Source organism: Pocillopora verrucosa, chromosome 2, assembly GCF_036669915.1.
Source record: "Pocillopora verrucosa isolate sample1 chromosome 2, ASM3666991v2, whole genome shotgun sequence".
Lineage (NCBI taxonomy): Eukaryota > Metazoa > Cnidaria > Anthozoa > Scleractinia > Pocilloporidae > Pocillopora > Pocillopora verrucosa.
The window spans coordinates 19,973,884-19,992,157 of record NC_089313.1 but is presented as its reverse complement, the minus strand read 5'-3'; the positions used below and the strand labels follow the sequence as shown (position 1 = coordinate 19,992,157).

Below are 18,274 nucleotides of genomic sequence, written 5' to 3'. Positions count from 1 at the left end.
ATGTTTCAAGATCCGTTTTTATCAACCATTCGGTAGCATACAGCATACAGCGTTGTAAGACAATCGCCAATTGTTGTTGTGCCCAAGCCGAATAAACCGAACGAGATTAGAATTTGTGTAGACATGCGTTCATTAAACAAAGCTATCATCAGGGATCGACACATCATACCCACCATCGATGACGTAGTGTCGGACTTGAACGGTTGTAAAGTGTTTAGTAAGATTGACTTAAATCAAGGGTACCACCAGATCCCATTGCACCCCGACTCAAGAGCACTGAGTACGTTTTCTACACACGTTGGACTGTTCCAATACAAACGTCTCAATTTTGGCCTCTCTTGCGCAGCAGAAATCTTCCAAAAGAAGGTGGGTGATGCAATCCTTGGCATACCCTGCGTCAAGAACATCAGTGATGACATCTATGTTGGGGGCGCAGACAAGGACACTCATGACCAACATCTGAGGCAAGTGTTCCGTCAACTCCAGGAGAGTGGTCTAACAATAAACTTACCTAAGTGTCAGTTTCGAGTTCCCACTATGCTCTTCTTTGGCCATGTGTTCTCTGAAAAGGGCATGTCACCTGATCCTAAAAAAGTTGAAGCTCTTCAAAATGTTGTGCCACCGTCCAATGTATCTGAAGTACGAAGCCTCCTTAGCTCGGCTGCGTTCTGCTCTAGGTTCATCAAGAACTTTGCACTAATCTCCAGACCTCTTCGACAGCTGACCTGTAATGGAGTGAAGTGGCAGTGGACCGAGGAGGAACAGTCATCATTTGAACGCCTAAAAGTGGCACTATCTACCAAGACTACCCTTGGATACTTTGATCCAAAGAAACCTACTTCCATCTTTGTCGATGGTAGTCCCATTGGTATAGGTGCTGTCCTGACCCAGAAAGATGTTTCGACTAATGAAGTGACACCTTTGCATTATGCCAGTTCTCCACTGACACCAACTCAAGCTAGATATCCACAGATTGATCGTGAAGCTTTGTCAGTTTACTGGGCTGTAAAGCGCTTTCACTTGTTCATCTATGGAGGGGAATTTAAAGTAATCACAGACCATCAACCTCTGGTTTCCTTGTTTAACAACCCCACCTCTAAACCGTCCGCCAGGATAGAACGTTGGCTCATGGAGCTACAGCAGTACCGATTCACAGTAGAATATCGCCCTGGTGCTTCAAACCCAGCAGATTATTCTTCGAGACACCCAGTAGGAGACTTGGAATCTCACAATTATGAAATCGAGTCTAAAGACCACATCTATTTTATTACAAGAAATGCAGTACCAAAAGCTGTAACATTGTCTGAGGTAGAATCTGCAACCGCAACAAATCCAGTGCTACAAGCGGTTATGTCTGCAATGAAATCTGGTTGCTGGCATAAAGCGCCACCTGGTGTATCACTATCTGAGCTATCCCGCTACGAGCAAGTCAAGGAGCAATTAACTTGCACTGACACTGTCTTGTTAAAATCTGATCGCTTAGTAGTTCCTGCTTCGCTGCAAGAACGAATTGTTGACATCGCCCATGAAGGTCACTTGGGCGAAGGTGTGGTTCCCATGCATGGACAAGATGGTTGAAACAAAGGTCAAGGCCTGTTTACCGCGCCAAGTTGTAACCCCAGTTATTGATTTGACGAGTAAAAGGTTCATATTTCGAAATATTTATCGTTGTAAGTCGACCATATTTCGTTCCTCATACTATTCCTTATAACGTGTTCAAATTTTCAACGGTTCCTCTCATAACTTAACATTAAGTCACACAACGCGTGACGCGTTCAATCGTTGTCTTTTTTTTCAAGACGTGAGCTTGGGCTGTCTGTGGTATGTGATCGACTATGTGTCAAAGTTTAAAATCAAAATCCAAGGCGAGGACCTAACTAGAACAAACTGAAAAAATGGAAACAGTTTTTTCACTGCACTGGTAACGTCCAAATCTGCAAAGGACTCACCACTTCCTTCCAATATTTTGCTGTTTCTAAAGGATGTATTGCACTTTGGTCAAGCAACGCATCTTGGGCTTGTAATAATCGACAACTGCGAGCATTTTAAGCCATTTTTATTTACTCGAGCCAGAGCGATGCTGAAACATTCTGCGCCATGATGCTGTGCTCATTGAGCGTAACGAAGCCTCCACATGCACGCTTTCACCGAAAATCTCCTGTCGAAGATCCGTCAGACCCTAGTGCAGTTGTAACGTTTTGCTTCTTTCTTGTGACATACAATCGGGGAGGTCTCAAGGGTTCTTAAGGGCCAGAATCAAGCGTGACCAAAACTCGTGTTTTAAGTGAACGTAGAGATCTATGGTGCGTTTTTAGTGTCAAAATTCAAAACCTCGTGTCAGACTTGCTATTTTTCTATTCAAATATTCAATCCTGTGATTATAACCTGGAGCTCTTTCATTCAAATATGATATCCTTCTATTCCGATTTCCAGTTCTTCAATCAAACTCCTTGTTTGACAATTCAGATACGCTATTTGGTTACTGAAACATCCATTAACTGTTTAAATTCAAAGCAACATTTCTTCGATTCAGTTATGCTCTTTTTCTATTCAAACGTGCAACCCTTCGTTTTTAAAATGTTTTTCTACTAGCCAAACATTCAGTCGTCTAATTCAAACGTGCTATTGTGCATTTCAAATTTTCAATATCGCAATTCAAATAGTCAGTTCCAAATCTACTATTCGTCAATTGAAATACACTATGGAGACATCCGGTCGTTCAATTTGGTAAACCTATTCATCACTTCAAATATTCGAACTCCCTTTCCAAACATTCACTAATTCAATGCGAATATGATATTTAGCACTCGTCATTTCCAGTACGCAATCCTTCGATTCAAACATTCAAACTTTCAACGCAAACACGCTGTCCTTCGTCGTCACCTGGAAACTAGCCTGGTGTGACGATAAGGTTTTCCGCTCGCTAACTGGAAAACTGAATCTTCGCGGACGGCACAATAACAACTGGGGGAAATAACTCTGTAGAGACGACTCGGCAGCGAGAACGGAAACTCGTCACGATTTCCTGGCGCACGGAGATCTACTTCGAGCGAGCTTACACGGACGTCAAGGATAAGACAATCTTTGGTTCCACAGTACTTTTATTCTAGGTCAGGCCAACAAGCGACATGACCTCTAGCATACTCTAGTTTGTAATCATCAAAGCTGTACAAGGTACTTGCTTAAGAAGTAACTGGTGTAAAGTGCTATTGTTATCCAAATCGCAATATTTGAATAAGGACACAAAGGAGCGGAAAAAGATCTCTTTGAAGTTAAACAAAAACTACTTAAATATTCCATCTGTTTCTACGACGGAAAGAATCTCAAACTTAAAAAGACGGATGCAATAAACTCTAGGCCATTAAAGTAGGAAACCTAGGTGCAATTTTACAGCTCTGATATAGAAAACTACTTATCTTAATTGCAGTAGCGCAGCTCAGGAGATAAAAACGGAAAAACAATTAAAAGTTTCTGCTTATCTATGCAAGATTGGTTTGGAAACCATCGCATGAAAAGAAATTAAATTTACGCGTATAAACTCAGCTGCTATCTATCATGAAAACCAATGTTTCCAGAAAGACCATTAGCACTTATATTTACCTAAAAAAAACCATGAAATAAATAACAGAAGTGCCGACAAGCAGGTGCATATGATGAAAGCGAGTAACAACAAAAATCTATTCAAAAGCTACTGTGGTTTTTTTATGCATTTTTTGATTTATTAAAATGAAAGGACTTGAAATGGTTAAATGTGAAAGTTTACGAATGAATATGTACCGAATAACACACACGGGAAAAATCAGTAAATTTTCCCGTAACACCGGCCACGTATGCGTATTAGGAAGAAAGGCTAGAAAAAAGCGGGAATCTTAAAATTTGTTGCCAATTTTAGACGGATTGAGTTCTTATGCTCAAAATGGCTGTAACAGTTACAGAGCACCTTATGGTACGAGCTCTATCGTTAAAAAATGATTTAACAAGATTTAAAAAAGCGGGAAATTTAATATCAGAAACAGTGGACTATTTACGTTATCAGTCGGAGATGCTTCATGAACATGCCGTTCGCTTGTCTCCTCTGGGTTGCGATCGTGCTTTCAACGAAGTTATTCCTAAACTACGAGACGTTTCCACTATAGTTCGCGCTCAAGATTCAGAAAAAGAACAGTGGTCGAGCTTTCGTTTGAGTAAATACTACAGTGGAAATTGTGGAAGGCCAGAGTTCGTTATTTCCCAGGAACAATTGGAATATCTTATTGCAAACGGGTTTAACGCAGTCGAAATAGGTAGACTGTTAGGGGTGTCCCTCAGCACGGTCAGGTGCCGTATGATCGAGTGCAGTATTGACACATCCAAACCATTTTCAAACATTACTGATGAGAATCTTTGTGAACTTATCCGGGACATCAAGAAAGAGAATCCTAGAAGTGATTGCAGGATAATGTTGGGTCACCTTCGTGCAAGAGTATATCGGGTAACTCCCGCCTAGCCTAGGGTGCGTCAAATGATGCAAAAAGAAGATCCAGAGGGAACTGTTTTTCGGTGGATGACCACTGTACAACGACGAACTTACTCAGTCAGTGGCCCGTATGCATTGTGGCACATTGACGGTAACCACAAGCTAATAAGGTATGAAATTAATATACACATCACAACTGCATTACGTGACCTCTCCTAACTTGCATGTTTTATTGCTACTCAGCGTTATAGCATACCTGAAGCCAGCTACATATTTGTGTAACGATTGGAAAACTTTTGGTTCAAGATGCAAACCACTCTTGTATCCACTTACTGTGAAGTTGGGAAAGATCTGCCACATGTGCTGGATGCCCGACATTTTTTGTTATTGATGGGTGTTTCATATTATAATTAACTAATAACTATGAAGAACGGTTTAGATACGCCATAGATTGGCGGCAAAAAAAAAAGTCGAGTTAATGCTTACTTTACGAAAACTATTTCTTTAATAGATGGAGAATGGTGATTCATGGCGGAATCGACGGATATTCGCGCATTCCAGTATTTCTTCGCTGTTTCGTCAACAACTTTGCCTCAACTGTTCTGTCTCACTTCCTCGAAGCAGTTCGCCAGTATGGATTGCCGTCACGAGTACGTTCGGACAAGAGTGGGGAGAACGTAGACGTCTCCTTATTTATGTTGACACATCCCAGGCGTGGTCCCGGAAGGGGAAGCATGATCGCTGGAAAAAAGCGTTCACAGCCAGCGAATTGAGAGACTATGGCGGGATCTTTATTTCCAAAAGACCGCAACCTTTTACCAACTTTACTGTCATATGGAAGATAACAGAATCTTGGATGTGAGCAATGAAGTGCACATGTTTTCCCTGCATTATGTATTTTTTTCCCCTTGTGAATGAGCAACTAAACGATTTTGTCAACGGATGGATCAACCACGGCCTCTCAATTGCCCACAATAGAACCCCACGACAGCTCTGGATTTGGAGGATGCAACAGAGTGCAGCTTCGTGCACTACTGTGTCGGAGGAAATGTTTGGGGTAAGCCATTACTTTACTATTGATTTTCAGTTGAAATGTTCCCCACTGAAAAGTTGAATTCTTCAATAATTTCTTCCTGTGACTTATTTCTGTCAACAGGAAGATTTTTAGGGTTATGGTATAGATTGGACAGGAACCTTACCTGATGAAGAACACGATGGGCCACTTCAATCTCATGGAGAGGTTGTTGAAGCACCAGCCACTCTTACGATGGATCAACGCAAGACACAGTTGCTTGCCGCGGAAATTAATTCACTTCAATAAAGTGACAGCTATGGGATTGATTTGTACTTAAAAACAGTTGTTTTAGTAGAAAGGTTAATGTTAGAGTAGATCATAGAGTAGATCATAGAGTAGATCATAGAGTAGATCATAGAGTAGATCATAGAGTAGATCATAGAGTAGATCATAGAGTAGATCATAGAGTAGATCATAGAGTAGATCATAGAATAGATCATAGAGTAGATCATAAACCATCTTTTCCATTATGACCGGCAGTAACTGTGCAGTGTATACAACAACAGCAGTGTACGAGTTATTTATTACTGGGATACCTGTGGTAGCCCAGTCATAAAATGCCTTTGTTTTTTTGTCTATTTTTTCCTCCGCCACAAAATGGAAAAATTGTGCAATAGTACCCAGTGGTCATTGGGCCCTCAACACCATGACAACTAACTGGGATCCAATGAGGTGTTCACATACTGATCACGCGTGTTATCTTGATGATGATTGACGTTGTCATGCACGGGCAGGGCCGGGTCACTTGGCGAACCACGAGATTGCCTATAAAACTCTTTTGTCAGTCGTTTTGTATTTAACGTGTTTGGATTACGATCATCTGGAGCATTATGGCTCAAACGCTCAAAATACTTATAGACGCATACACAAGTCGTATTGTTCGCGGCCAATCCACACTAAAAGATGTTATTGAGCGGTAATTTTGGAACGGACTGAGTCGCGAACGCTTGAAAGCCATGAAAGCATTGAATGCCTTGTATGTCTTGTATGCCTTGTATGCCTTGTATGCCTTGTATGCCAAGTATGCCAATGTCTTAATTGAAAACGTACACTTGTTGTAAAAAGCAAAATCTGAAATCTGAAACTAAAGTGCATATACTCTATGCGGTCTATTGAACAACACTACTACCGTGAGACTGAAGAACAAAACTCAAATGGATGCAAACTGCTTGTGAAGAAAGGTCATGTTGGATTCACTTGATGCCAGGGAACGTACCTACGAAACAGTGCGAATCTTGTTAATTTCACGATCAGAAAGGTGAATCTTATGTTTGTGTTCATTGCAGTTGTATGGATATTCTTTTTTAATAAATACATGATCCAAAATCCCGTGTTTTTTGTGTATAATGTTATTATGTTGAGTATTGTTTGCGCAATTGTCTTTGCACAGGCGGTCTAAGCTCACGCCTCGAGAAAAAGTCAACGATGAATTCATGAACGCGTCACGCGTTGTATGAGAGGAACCGTTGAAAATTTGAACACGTTATAAGGAATAGTATGAGGAACGAAATATGGTCGATTTACAACGATAAATATTTCGAAATATGAAGATTTTTCTCGTAAAATCAATAAAATTTACTCATACCCCGTGTATCCGTTGTTTCTGGTGATTTCTGCCGTTTTAAGGTGGTATGATACCTTAAAAAAGGCAAAAATTTCGAAGTTTTACCTAAATATTTTTATCGCTGGAAAAGGTCCGTATTTCACTTGGTATTAACGCCACAGTATAATTTTTGATGAAAATGTTATTTGTTGTCCAGTATTTACTCATTTTTGAGACAAGGTCTTTGGTTGCCAGGGGCAACAGGTTTGTTTTTATCTTGTTTACAGTGAAGAAACAATCCTCCAATAGTTGTTTTCGCCCGGAAAACGATCGTTGCGTGATTAGGGACTCTCTGTTACCTCGTACATAACAATGATTAGCCTGTCGTAGTTGATGAGCCTGCGAAACACGAGAAATTGTCGTTGCGAAATTCACGACAATACTAGTGGCGTGGCGTTTTGAGTTTTTTATCCTGTTTCTCGTTCTTTTTTCACGTTAACAACCATGCCTCCTAAGCATCGTGCAATAAGGCGTCCTAAAAGGAAGTTTTCGGGAAATCAATTCACGAAACTTTCGAAAGAAAATGCCAAGAGGACGAAAGAAGCGAAAGAAGAAGCACATGGTTCGAACACCCTCGGTCAACATACTAAGAAGTCTGTGTCTTCGGAAAAGCTTTTGCTTAAGTCCGATGCCATGGAATCAAAACCTGGCAAATTTGAAGAACCTTATGAAGAGGAGGCAACATTAACAGGCTTCAGGTTTGTCGACATGGAGCTACTCGGCATGGCATTTTGTGCCATGAGGTGTGCTGATTGTGGAGAATTCAGCATCGTGCTTTGCGGAAAACCACTCAGAAAGGAAGGGATGTGCTTCGAGTCTGCGAGTCTTTTGCGAGAGTTGTGGCTGGAAACATGATTTTTGGACATCTAAAAAGCAGACTTTAAGTTTTGAGGCGAATAGGCGTTTAGTGTATTCCATGAGATCGATAGGAAGAGGGCACAGTGGAGCAAAGAAATTTTGCTCATTAATGAATATGCCACCGCCTCCAACAGCAAGGGCATATCAAAAAAATGCAAGAACGATTGCTAAACATGTGAAAGTTATTGCTAAGGATGGTATGTCCAGTGCAGCAAAAGAAATCAGGGATGCCCAGCGTGCTCGTGAAGATGATTTAGTGAATTGTGGCGTTTCATGTGACTGTACCTGGCAGAAGAGAGGATATTCTTCACAGAATGGTTGCGTGATTGTCATGTTAATTGATACTAGTAAAGTTTTGGATGCAGAACCTCTCACTAAAGTTTGTAAAAAATGTCAGCTTCACTCCCATTTAGATAAAGACAGTGAGGAGTACCATAGATGGAGGGCAGAACACAATAACTGCAAAGCTAATTATAAGGGCTCTGCCCCAGCCATGGAATCAGAGGGTGCAGATTGTATTTTTAGACGGTCTGTTGCAACTCACAAGCTTTGTTATACTGACTTGTATTCAGATGGTGACAGCAAAAGTTACAATAGAGTCAAGGATGTTTACTCTGCAGATGGAATACAAATTGCTAAGAAAGAATGTATAGGACATGTGCAAAAACGAGTTGGCACAGCACTCAGAAAACTAAAGAAAGAAACTCCTGCTCTCGGTGGGAAAGGAAAACTCACTGATGCCATGATTGACAAACTTCAGAACTACTATGGAATTGCTATTCGTTCTAATGTTGGAGACTTGAATGGAATGAGAAAGGCAATACATGCAAGTTTCTTCCATTGTGCCTCAAGTGAACGGCATGATCTTCACACCCACTGTCCAACTGGACCCTCGAGCTGGTGTGGTTTCAAGTGAGACAGAAACAGTTGTAAACTTTCTCCTGGCTTGCCTGATGCTGTGATTGCAAAAGTCAAACCTGTATACCAAAGATTAAGTGAAGATTCTTTGCTAGAAAAATGCCTTCATGGAAAACCCCAAAATCAGAATGAAGCTGTAAATGGAATGGTGTGGGAGCGCATTCCCAAGGAAGTTTTCGCAGGAGCTGACTTGCTGGAATTTGGCTTGTTTGATGCCATAAGCCACTTCAATATTGGAGCAAGGACTGATCTACTGCTTCTAAAAGCACTCAAAATTTCCCCAGGAAAATACACAGAAGAGGGATGTAGGCACCTTGATATGGATCGAATTCGTGGTGCTGAGTACAAACACAGCGAGGAAAGGAAAAAGAGGAGAAAGGTCCTAAGGGGACAAAGAAAGAAGAAAAGAACCAACAAGCAGAGGGTGTTACTTATGCTGCTGGAGCATTTTAAGGTGGCTCGACTGGATTTTTCAAAAGTCATACTGTTCAAGTTTGAAAATTAACTACGACGCCACGAGCAACGTTATGGTAAAACAATTACCACAGCTGTATTACAAAAAGATGAAAGTTTGTTGTGATTGGTGTTATGTTGACATCGGAGTTTCCATAGCAAGGTAATGACGTCATGACAGTTTTTGCTTTCGTTCGTATTTCTCAGTACCATGAGGTTTTTTCGTAAATCGCTCACTGGAGCTTTTATCTCTTGTTATTGCCTAGATGTTGGCCAAGTTTGAACAAATTCAATGAGAGCATTTTTGAAAATTTTGAGGATGAAGTTTTGAGGGTTAAAAATACAGTAAAAACATTGTTGTCGAGATAATTTGGTGATATCTAAAGAAAACGATGCGCCTTGGGAATGCCGCTATACCACGTAGTTGCTTTATTCCACTTCAAATTGTATGTAAAAAGTTGGCGAGATTGCTCTTACCGATTGTGAGAAAAAAGGGTTTGATGCCTTTGCATTCAGATGCTCTTGTTGTCATTTTTGCGTATAATTTGGTCTATGCCAACAAATATTGTAATATTTTAAAAACTGCTCGATAGATTTTTTAAAAAATCGTCAGTGCTAAGTTGTATTTTCATTGTATACGGCCTGCAGTTTTCAAGGTTATTGAAAATGTGGAAGTCAATAAAATTGGGCCTCAAACGTACTAATTTGTTACTCCCCATATCGTGTTTACAAGTGAGCGACCTCATTATTCAGAGACATTGTTTTAAATTCTCATATCCATGTGCACAACTTTAGCGAAAAATGCATTTGCATTAAAGAGAAAGCTCGACTACTTTCGGATATTTTTCCGAAGCATGCTAATATGAACTGAAATTTTAGCATTAGTCACGCAATTATTCGGTAATGCAGCAATGCCGAGAGAATCTCTGACTAGAAAAAGGAAAACTGCTGTTCTGCAGAACAACGTGGCCGTAGGAAAGAAGGCTAGACGAAGTGAATCACAGGTATGGATGTTTTCATAACGATTTTCTACATTATTTCAATGAGGGTCTCCATTTGTCAGTGATTTGTTATATAACTAGTAAATTTTGTTTACAGGATGCTGAGGAGCAGCTACAGTCTCAACCAGGGCGTCCAGCTAATTACAGATCCAAAACGGTTAGGAAAGAACAATGCAAGGCAATGAGAGAGCAGCGATGGAGTGATAAAGTTAGAAATGAAATAAGTTTAGGCAATACAGCCGACAATGTTCCGGAGGGACCCACCTTGAGATCAAGTCTGCCGTACACAAAAGCTGTAAACATGGATCAGTGTTATGTGGTTAATTTGGAAATGCTAACAACCGCTTTGAGCGAGTGTGTGAATTGTAAACAAGGACCCCTAGATTTACGTAATAGTTTTAATGTTCGCCCGGAAGGAGTGTGTCCAGTACTAAAAGTTAAATGCACACAATGTGAGTTTATTAACATCGTACGCCCGGCCGAGCATCATCGTACTGGAAAAAGAGGCCCTCCCACCTTCGACGCTAATTCCCGTGCTGGGCTTGGTGCACTGCATTGTGGATTGGGACATACGCATACCTCTGGATTTCTTACAACACTTGGTGTACCATCAATTTCCTCAAGCAATTTCAAAAAGCGGGAAAGAGAAAGTGGAAAAGCAGTAGAAGAAGTGGCTAAAGATTCTTGTAATCAGTTTAATGAGGAAGAAAAGCGGTTGTCCACGACTGGAAATGAGGAAGTAGTAAAACTCGGAGTGTCGTACGATATGGGCTGGAGAAAGCGAGGACGTTGTCACGACTCGTCGTCAGGAGTGGGCACAGCAGTGGGGTTACATACCGGAAAAGTCATTAGTTATGCTACTCGCAATAAAATGTGTAGGGTTTGTGACGAAGCGGAGAAAAAGAATAAAGAAGCAGAAAGCCACGACTGTCGAAAAAACCACGAAGGATCCTCGAAAAGTATGGAGGCAAACGTAGCAGTCGAGCTTTTTTCAAGCGCCCCGAAAAGTGGAGTGATTTACTCGACTTATGTGGGAGATGACGACAGCGTCACAGAAAACCATCTCAAAACGCTGGTTAACTACGACATTGATAAATGGAGTGATGTGAATCATGCAAGTCGTACACTGGGAACGAGATTATACATGGCTAAAGGAAAGATTAAAGGGTTGACTCCTAACGTGATATCCTACATCCAAAAGAGCTTCACCTACTGTGTTAACCAAAACAAGGGCCAGCCATCCTCATTACTCGAAGGGCTCACCTCTATCGTACCACACGCGTTTGGCAAACACGATAACTGCAGCAATTCCTGGTGTGGATACAAAAAAGACCCTGAAGGCTACAAGCACGGAAGTCTTCCAGGAGGCAAGGACCTGACGGGCGAAGATTTACGTGCAACCTTGGAAGAAGCTATTCGACCATTTCTTTCTCATGACTCCGTGAAAAAGCTGGCCCCAGCGGGCTCATCACAGAGAAATGAAAGTGTAAACAGTTCCATTGGCTCGAAAGCGCCGAAAATAAGACATTATGGAGGCTCGCAAAGCAGCGACTTTAGAACCGCTGCAGGAATAGCTCAGTTTAACAAAGGGAACAGATATCTGACATTAGCCACGGAAAAAATGGGTCTGGCACAGACGCATATCACAGAACAGAACACCGACAAAATTGACAAGAAAAGGAAAAGGGATGGCGAGCGAAAGTCAACAAAAGAGTTCAAAAAAGCGAGAAGAAACTCTCGAAAGAAAAAGAATCAAAAGACCAATTCTGCTGAGAAACGCGAGTCAGCAACGTACGAGACAGGGATCGGCTGGCAACAGAGCGACAAAGAGAAAGCCGCCATCACGAATGCAACCATGAACGATCTAAAGGCATGTCTGACAAAGGAGGAGTTTAATGATTATACCGATGATCTCCCAAAATCCAACGAAGGGAACAGCCAGGAAGTCTCCGAGTTACCTGTAATCCAACAACGTCCACGTTTTCTTCATTTGGCCCTCGACATAGAAACAACAGGTCTAGACCGGAAATCGGATATTCTGCAGATTTCATGCATTCCACCAAATGCTGAAACCAAATCATTTTCGGTAAACCTTTTTCCAGAAAATCGAATTATTGGCCAGTCAGCGACGCAAGTCCACGGTATAAGTGTAGAGTTTTGTAAGGGCAGAAAAACATTATTGAGAAGAGGGAAAGAACTGGAGGCCGTATCGCAAACTCAGGGTCTCAGTGATTTTTGCAGTTTCCTAAAACAGCAGTCCCGTTCCTTCCAAGTTGTCCTTATTGCACACAATGGTGAAAAGTTTGACTTCCCAGTTCTGATCAATGCTCTGAGAAGGAACAATCTCCTTGAATTGTTCCTGGCTACTGGTGTTGTCCTTGTGGACTCTCTAAAGATTGTTTCGACAGAAATGAAGCAGAAAGGTAGCCCTTTGTATTCCTGCAAGAGCAAATCTTTGTCCGACGTTTACGAAGTTTTACTGAAAGAAAAGTTTGATGCACATGATGCACAAGAAGATGCTACCGCCTTGTCGCGTATTTTATTTCAGTCCCCTCTGCAAGTATCTGTTGAAAGAATTCAGACGCACGCAGTTCCTGCAGAACTGTTCGTAAAAAAAATGAACTCAGCACAAGAGGCAAAATCCCGAAAGTCCACGCTGCATCGCCTCCCGGTCTCCGAAGGAATGAAGGAGAAAATGGGAAAGGCCGGGCTTGACTACGAAACAATGCAGGGTGTTTACAAGAAAGGTGGAACGAAAGCTCTGTTAGCGGTGCTAGCTCTTCCAGAGTCCTTTGAGCAAATTCAAGAAAAGCGGAGTAAGCCAAGGGTGACGAAAAACCTAAACATACTCACAGCAGTGGTTAACTATTTTGTACGAATGCAATCTTAGATTAAGGTTTTCATTGATGAATGATATCGATGTTTTCATTTACCGGCGGGAATGTCTTGGTGATTATGATTTAAAAGCAAGAAAAAGAAAGCTCGTCAAAGTTTGTTACAGACAACTTACAGGATAATACTGTCGCAAATGCCGAACCAAACCCCCTTGTTGTATATTTTTTATTTTGCTAAGATTATGTTGGCTATTAGTATTTTTTTTCTAAGGAGACATTAGATAATTATAGTTTTGTTTAGAGATGTAATATCTCAGTGGTGAATGTTATTATCATTAGTTGGCAGCAATGCCTCTCCTTGCAGTTTCAGGTGATCGATGTAAAAATTAGAAAAAAAGAAAGAATATCAGAGTTTGTTCAGAAAATTGTTTATTGACTTTTATCTTCCCGATTCACGTTTGTTAAAGTTATAATATTTATTTAAGAATAATCGCTTATATAAATACATATATGATTCTGTATATTATAATTGTTAAACAATAATACTTGGTAATTAAATGAACATTTCAGATAAGACATGTAATACAAATTTAAATAAAAGGAAACGCGACTATGCCACGGTGAGAAAATAAATAAACAAAATATATGGCTTTTTTTCCTCGTCTGTCCTCGTCTGTGAATGATTTTCTAGCTCCGAGACAACTGTTAATTGTTTTCACGAGCTCCGTGGAGCTTTCTTTGCGAGTACTCGGTCAGTTGGTTTTTCTGCAGAGCAACAGTTTTCCGTTTCCTCGTCAGAGATACCCTCGGCATTGCTGCATTACAGCATAATTGCGTGACAAATGCCTTTAAAAATCAGCTCATTAAAATTTCAGTTTATATTAACATGTTTCGGAAAAAATCTCCGAATGCAGTCGAACTTTCTAATTGATGCAAATTCATTTTTTGCTGAAGTTGTGCACGCGGATATGAGAATTTAAAACAATGCCTGTGAATAATGAGGTCGCTCACTTGTAAACACGATATGGGGGATAACAAATTAGTACTTTTGAGGCCCAATTTTATTAACTTCCACATTTTCAATAACCTTGAAAACTGCAGGCCGTATACAATGAAAATACAACTTAGCAATGACGATTTTTTAAAAAAATCTATCGAGCAGTTTTTAAAATATTACAATATTTGTTGGCATAGACCAAATTATACGCAAAAATGACAACAAGAGCATCTGAATGCAAAGGCATCAAACCCTTTTTTCTCACAATCGGTAAGAGCAATCTCGCCAACTTTTTACATACAATTTGAAGTGGAATAAAGCAACTACGTGGTATAGCGGCATTCCCAAGGCGCATCGTTTTCTTTAGATATCACCAAATTATCTCGACAACAATGTTTTTACTGTATTTTTAACCCTCAAAACTTCATCCTCAAAATTTTCAAAAATGCTCTCATTGAATTTGTTCAAACTTGGCCAACATCTAGGCAATAACAAGAGATAAAAGCTCCAGTGAGCGATTTACGAAAAAACCTCATGGTACTGAGAAATACGAACGAAAGCAAAAACTGTCATGACGTCATTACCTTGCTATGGAAACTCCGATGTCAACATAACACCAATCACAACAAACTTTCATCTTTTTGTAATACAGCTGTGGTAATTGTTTTACCATAACGTTGCTCGTGGCGTCGTAGTTAATTTTCAAACTTGAACAGTATGACTTTTGAAAAATCCAGTCGAGCCACCTTAAGACACTTCCTTTGCTCAGAGATTGAACAGAGGGTTTTCAAACCCAAATACAACTTTTAAATGCATTTTTCCATCAAACTGCATTTTGATAGAACTCTGAGTAGCTCAACATGTTCAGTTCAAAAACTATTTAAGATAATTTCATGAATATATGAAATAAATAATCCTGCAATTAATAAGTAAACGCATAACAGTAGTGTAATATATTAAGTACCTTCTAGGGTTACTGTGTATGTACCCAGAATACATTGCTGGAATAAAGTTGTGTTGAAGCGGCCATGTTGTTTGACCTCGTGGGTTTATATCACTAGCAATTTATTACAAGTAGGAACTATGAAATATCTAAAACATGATATACATAGAAGCGAAAGTTATGGCTATGATAGTCTGTGCCTTGCTGCATGGAAAATCGCCAAGGAAAGCTCGAGACAATGCCTTATGGCACACAGTTGTTATTTGATTGATGGGAATCTCCCCTGCAAGATTTGTTTATTTTGCCTTCAGCCCTATGAGGGAGAAAGTAAAGCCAACATCTAAAGTGGAGTACGATGACAGCACAAGCTGACATAAGGAATAAAATCACCAAACTCAGGGCTGCTTTTCTTGGCAATGAAATGCCGGGCTCTAGAACAGAAAAAAAAAGAAAGAAGAACAGCAACTCTGATGATTAAACCATAGTAGTTGGATGAGCAGATAAGGTAAAAGGGTAGATGGCTAAATGAGTATGAAGGTCCGTCTAGAGGTTAATTAATTGGAATGAAAGTATTCTTACATGTTGGGTGGAAATGAAATTTGAAAATGAAACTTGTAATATTTGAAATCACTTGCAGTCTAAACACAGGCTACCAGTCCTGAAAAGGGGTAGGTTGGTTTGTAGAGTGGGTAATACATATTAAGAGGATAAAAAGCTATTAAAGAAAAAAGTTTCATCTGCAATGCTTGTGTAATTTACCTACAGGCTTGCTGGTGCAAAAGTACTGTAACTTAGGATGGGCAAACCAACAGGATACGAACATTACCTTTCGATGTATCTGGAGACCCTGTAGCTCTTGGAGCTGTTTGAGAATCTTCCTCTGTTGGAGTGGTGATTTCTGGTGGATCTGTGTCTAATAGTTTATGCAAAATCGACTTTAATACCTGACAGTGTTAAAACTTAACACAATACAATTGCTTGAGAAAAAAAGTTTAAAGGTGTTAAGAACAGTTTTGTGAAATATATTTTCCCGCCCCTATTGTAGAGTGGGTAATACATATTAAGAGGATAAAAAGCTATTAAAGAAAAAAGTTTCATCTGCAATGCTTGTGTAATTTACCTACAGGCTTGCTGGTGCAAAAGTACTGTAACTTAGGATGGGCAAACCAACAGGATACGAACATTACCTTTCGATGTATCTGGAGACCCTGTAGCTCTTGGAGCTGTTTGAGAATCTTCCTCTGTTGGAGTGGTGATTTCTGGTGGACCTGTGTCTAATAGTTTATGCAAAATCGACTTTAATACCTGGCAGTGTTAAAACTTAACACAATACAATTGCTTGAGAAAAAAAGTTTAAAGGTGTTAAGAACAGTTTTGTGAAATATATTTTCCCGCCCCTATTGTAGAGTGGGTAATACATATTAAGAGGATGAAAAGCTATTAAAGAAAAAAGTTTCATCTGCAATGCTTGTGTAATTTACCTACAGGCTTGCTGGTGCAAAAGTACTGTAACTTAGGATGGGCAAACCAACAGGATACGAACATTACCTTTCGATGTATCTGGAGACCCTGTAGCTCTTGGAGCTGTTTGAGAATCTTCCTCTGTTGGAGTGGTGATTTCTGGTGGACCTGTGTCTAATAGTTTATGCAAAATCGACTTTAATACCTGGCAGTGTTAAAACTTAACACAATACAATTGCTTGAGAAAAAAAGTTTAAAGGTGTTAAGAACAGTTTTGTGAAATATATTTTCCAGCCCCTATTGCGCAGCGGTGGCCACAATTGGGAGATTTCAGGGACCCTTCCGATCAAGGAACTACACTTTGAACTATGGTCTTGACTGAACAAAACATTCCCCCTTTAACCTTATCAATCGTTGCCTCTATTGAAGATACATTCATGTACCTCTTTTCCGTGGACCCCATCATTACAACAAATATTGATATGTGCTGTCTTGAACTACTTACGTCTAGACTTAACTTGAAGCTGGACCATGTTGGTCAATAGCTGCGAGCCATATTCAAGGAGTATTCCGTACTTCTTGCCATCTTCAAGTTTTACATTGTAAAGTTCAAATACTGCCGTAGAAGATGACAAATTCCCTGCCCAACCCACCAATGGCTTACTCGAGGGCCTTTTTAAGACAAAACCACTCGAGTTGACAGCTATCAACTTTGTTTCCAGGAATTCCGAACTATCAAAAATTCCAAACACAACTTCAACGAGATTCAGATTTCCTGATGTGTAGGTCCATTCAAATGATAAATTAAGACCCACAGAGGTTAATATCAGTCTTCCTGGTGTTGAAAGGAACCGTGGATGATCTGTACTATTACTGGACACTGGAAAAGACATGATAAAGCAAAAGTCATAATTGAACGTGCATGGGGGGGGGGGGGGGGAGGGGGGGGGGCTTGGAGAAGTTTTGTTGTTTCACTATAAAATTTACCTGACCTCCCCTTAAGACTACATTATTATATTCACCCCCCCCCCCCCTCATTGGCAGTCAATTTCCTATAGCCCCCTTTCTATAAACTCTGTTGGTCCTCCGACCCTACTGAAACCATAGTGACCATCCCCTCTCACAAAAAGACGGAAAAAATCCTCCCCCCTCCTCAGTAATAAATAATGGCTGGTCCTTACGTAATCATTGATTAACGTTTAAGAGGTAATAGAGGACTTATCCGGTTCAATAACGCTGGGCCTATTTTTACTGATAATATGTTCTTTTGATTCTTGAGAGGGTGAGAGAAGTATGGCTGTGTAACGATAAGATACGCCCTTAAGACTCAATAATATTCTGGTACTGTATTCAGAGATATGTGTGATGCAACAGACTTTGGCTCCGGTGCCAGCTGTTGCAAGCAACAGAAACTGGAAAATGAAGCTTTGAGAAAACAACTAGAAAAACTGCACAAGAAGCTTAACATTGCACGTCACTATTTGTCTGTTCTGCATGCCATCAAGATAAATTAAATTGCACAATCTGGATTGCTCACTTTACATCTCAGTAAATACACAATTCAGTCAAGCTTTCCTAGTCCTTTCTTTGACTACAGGTTGGTTTGAATAACAACTTCATATAATAAGGACTGAAAGGAGTGGCTGGAGAGGACTAAAAAATATGTTTTCTCTAG

The 18,274-nt window shown here is 40.2% G+C and overlaps 2 protein-coding genes and 2 pseudogenes across 2 annotated transcripts in view; 3 read left to right on the top strand and 1 right to left on the bottom strand.

Annotated features, from left to right (window-relative positions):
• Positions 1 to 4,594: 4,594 nt before the first annotated feature.
• LOC136279264 (uncharacterized) lies at positions 4,595 to 5,570 on the top strand (annotated as a pseudogene).
• Positions 5,571 to 7,542: 1,972 nt separating this feature from the next.
• On the top strand, positions 7,543 to 9,944 carry LOC136279102 (uncharacterized; annotated as a pseudogene).
• Positions 9,945 to 10,274: 330 nt separating this feature from the next.
• LOC131796296 (uncharacterized) lies at positions 10,275 to 13,254 on the top strand. The gene is made up of 2 exons (XM_066162884.1): positions 10,275 to 10,367; positions 10,462 to 13,254. The coding sequence occupies exons 1-2, from the start codon at positions 10,275 to 10,277 to the stop codon at positions 13,252 to 13,254; spliced, it is 2,886 nt and encodes a 961-aa protein (XP_066018981.1).
• The window catches only part of LOC131775944 (uncharacterized), a 6,285-nt gene continuing 953 nt past the window's right edge, over positions 12,943 to 18,274 (bottom strand). Inside the window, exons 2-6 of the mRNA XM_066162775.1 lie at positions 17,105 to 17,479; positions 16,687 to 16,773; positions 16,326 to 16,412; positions 15,965 to 16,051; positions 12,943 to 15,569 (exon numbers count right to left, since the gene is read on the bottom strand). Coding sequence (XP_066018872.1) covers positions 15,382 to 15,569; positions 15,965 to 16,051; positions 16,326 to 16,412; positions 16,687 to 16,773; positions 17,105 to 17,479 — 824 coding nt within the window. The 3' untranslated portion in view covers positions 12,943 to 15,381. The remainder of the gene's footprint in view (positions 15,570 to 15,964; positions 16,052 to 16,325; positions 16,413 to 16,686; positions 16,774 to 17,104; positions 17,480 to 18,274) is intronic.

Excerpts from the sequence above, each read along its gene's own strand:
- LOC131796296 (XM_066162884.1), top strand. The coding sequence starts at position 10,275 with ATGCCGAGAGAATCTCTGACTAGAAAAAGGAAAACTGCTGTTCTGCAG. Across the intron at positions 10,368-10,461 it reads CTAGACGAAGTGAATCACAG|GATGCTGAGGAGCAGCTACA; the intron begins GTATGGATGTTT and ends TTTTGTTTACAG.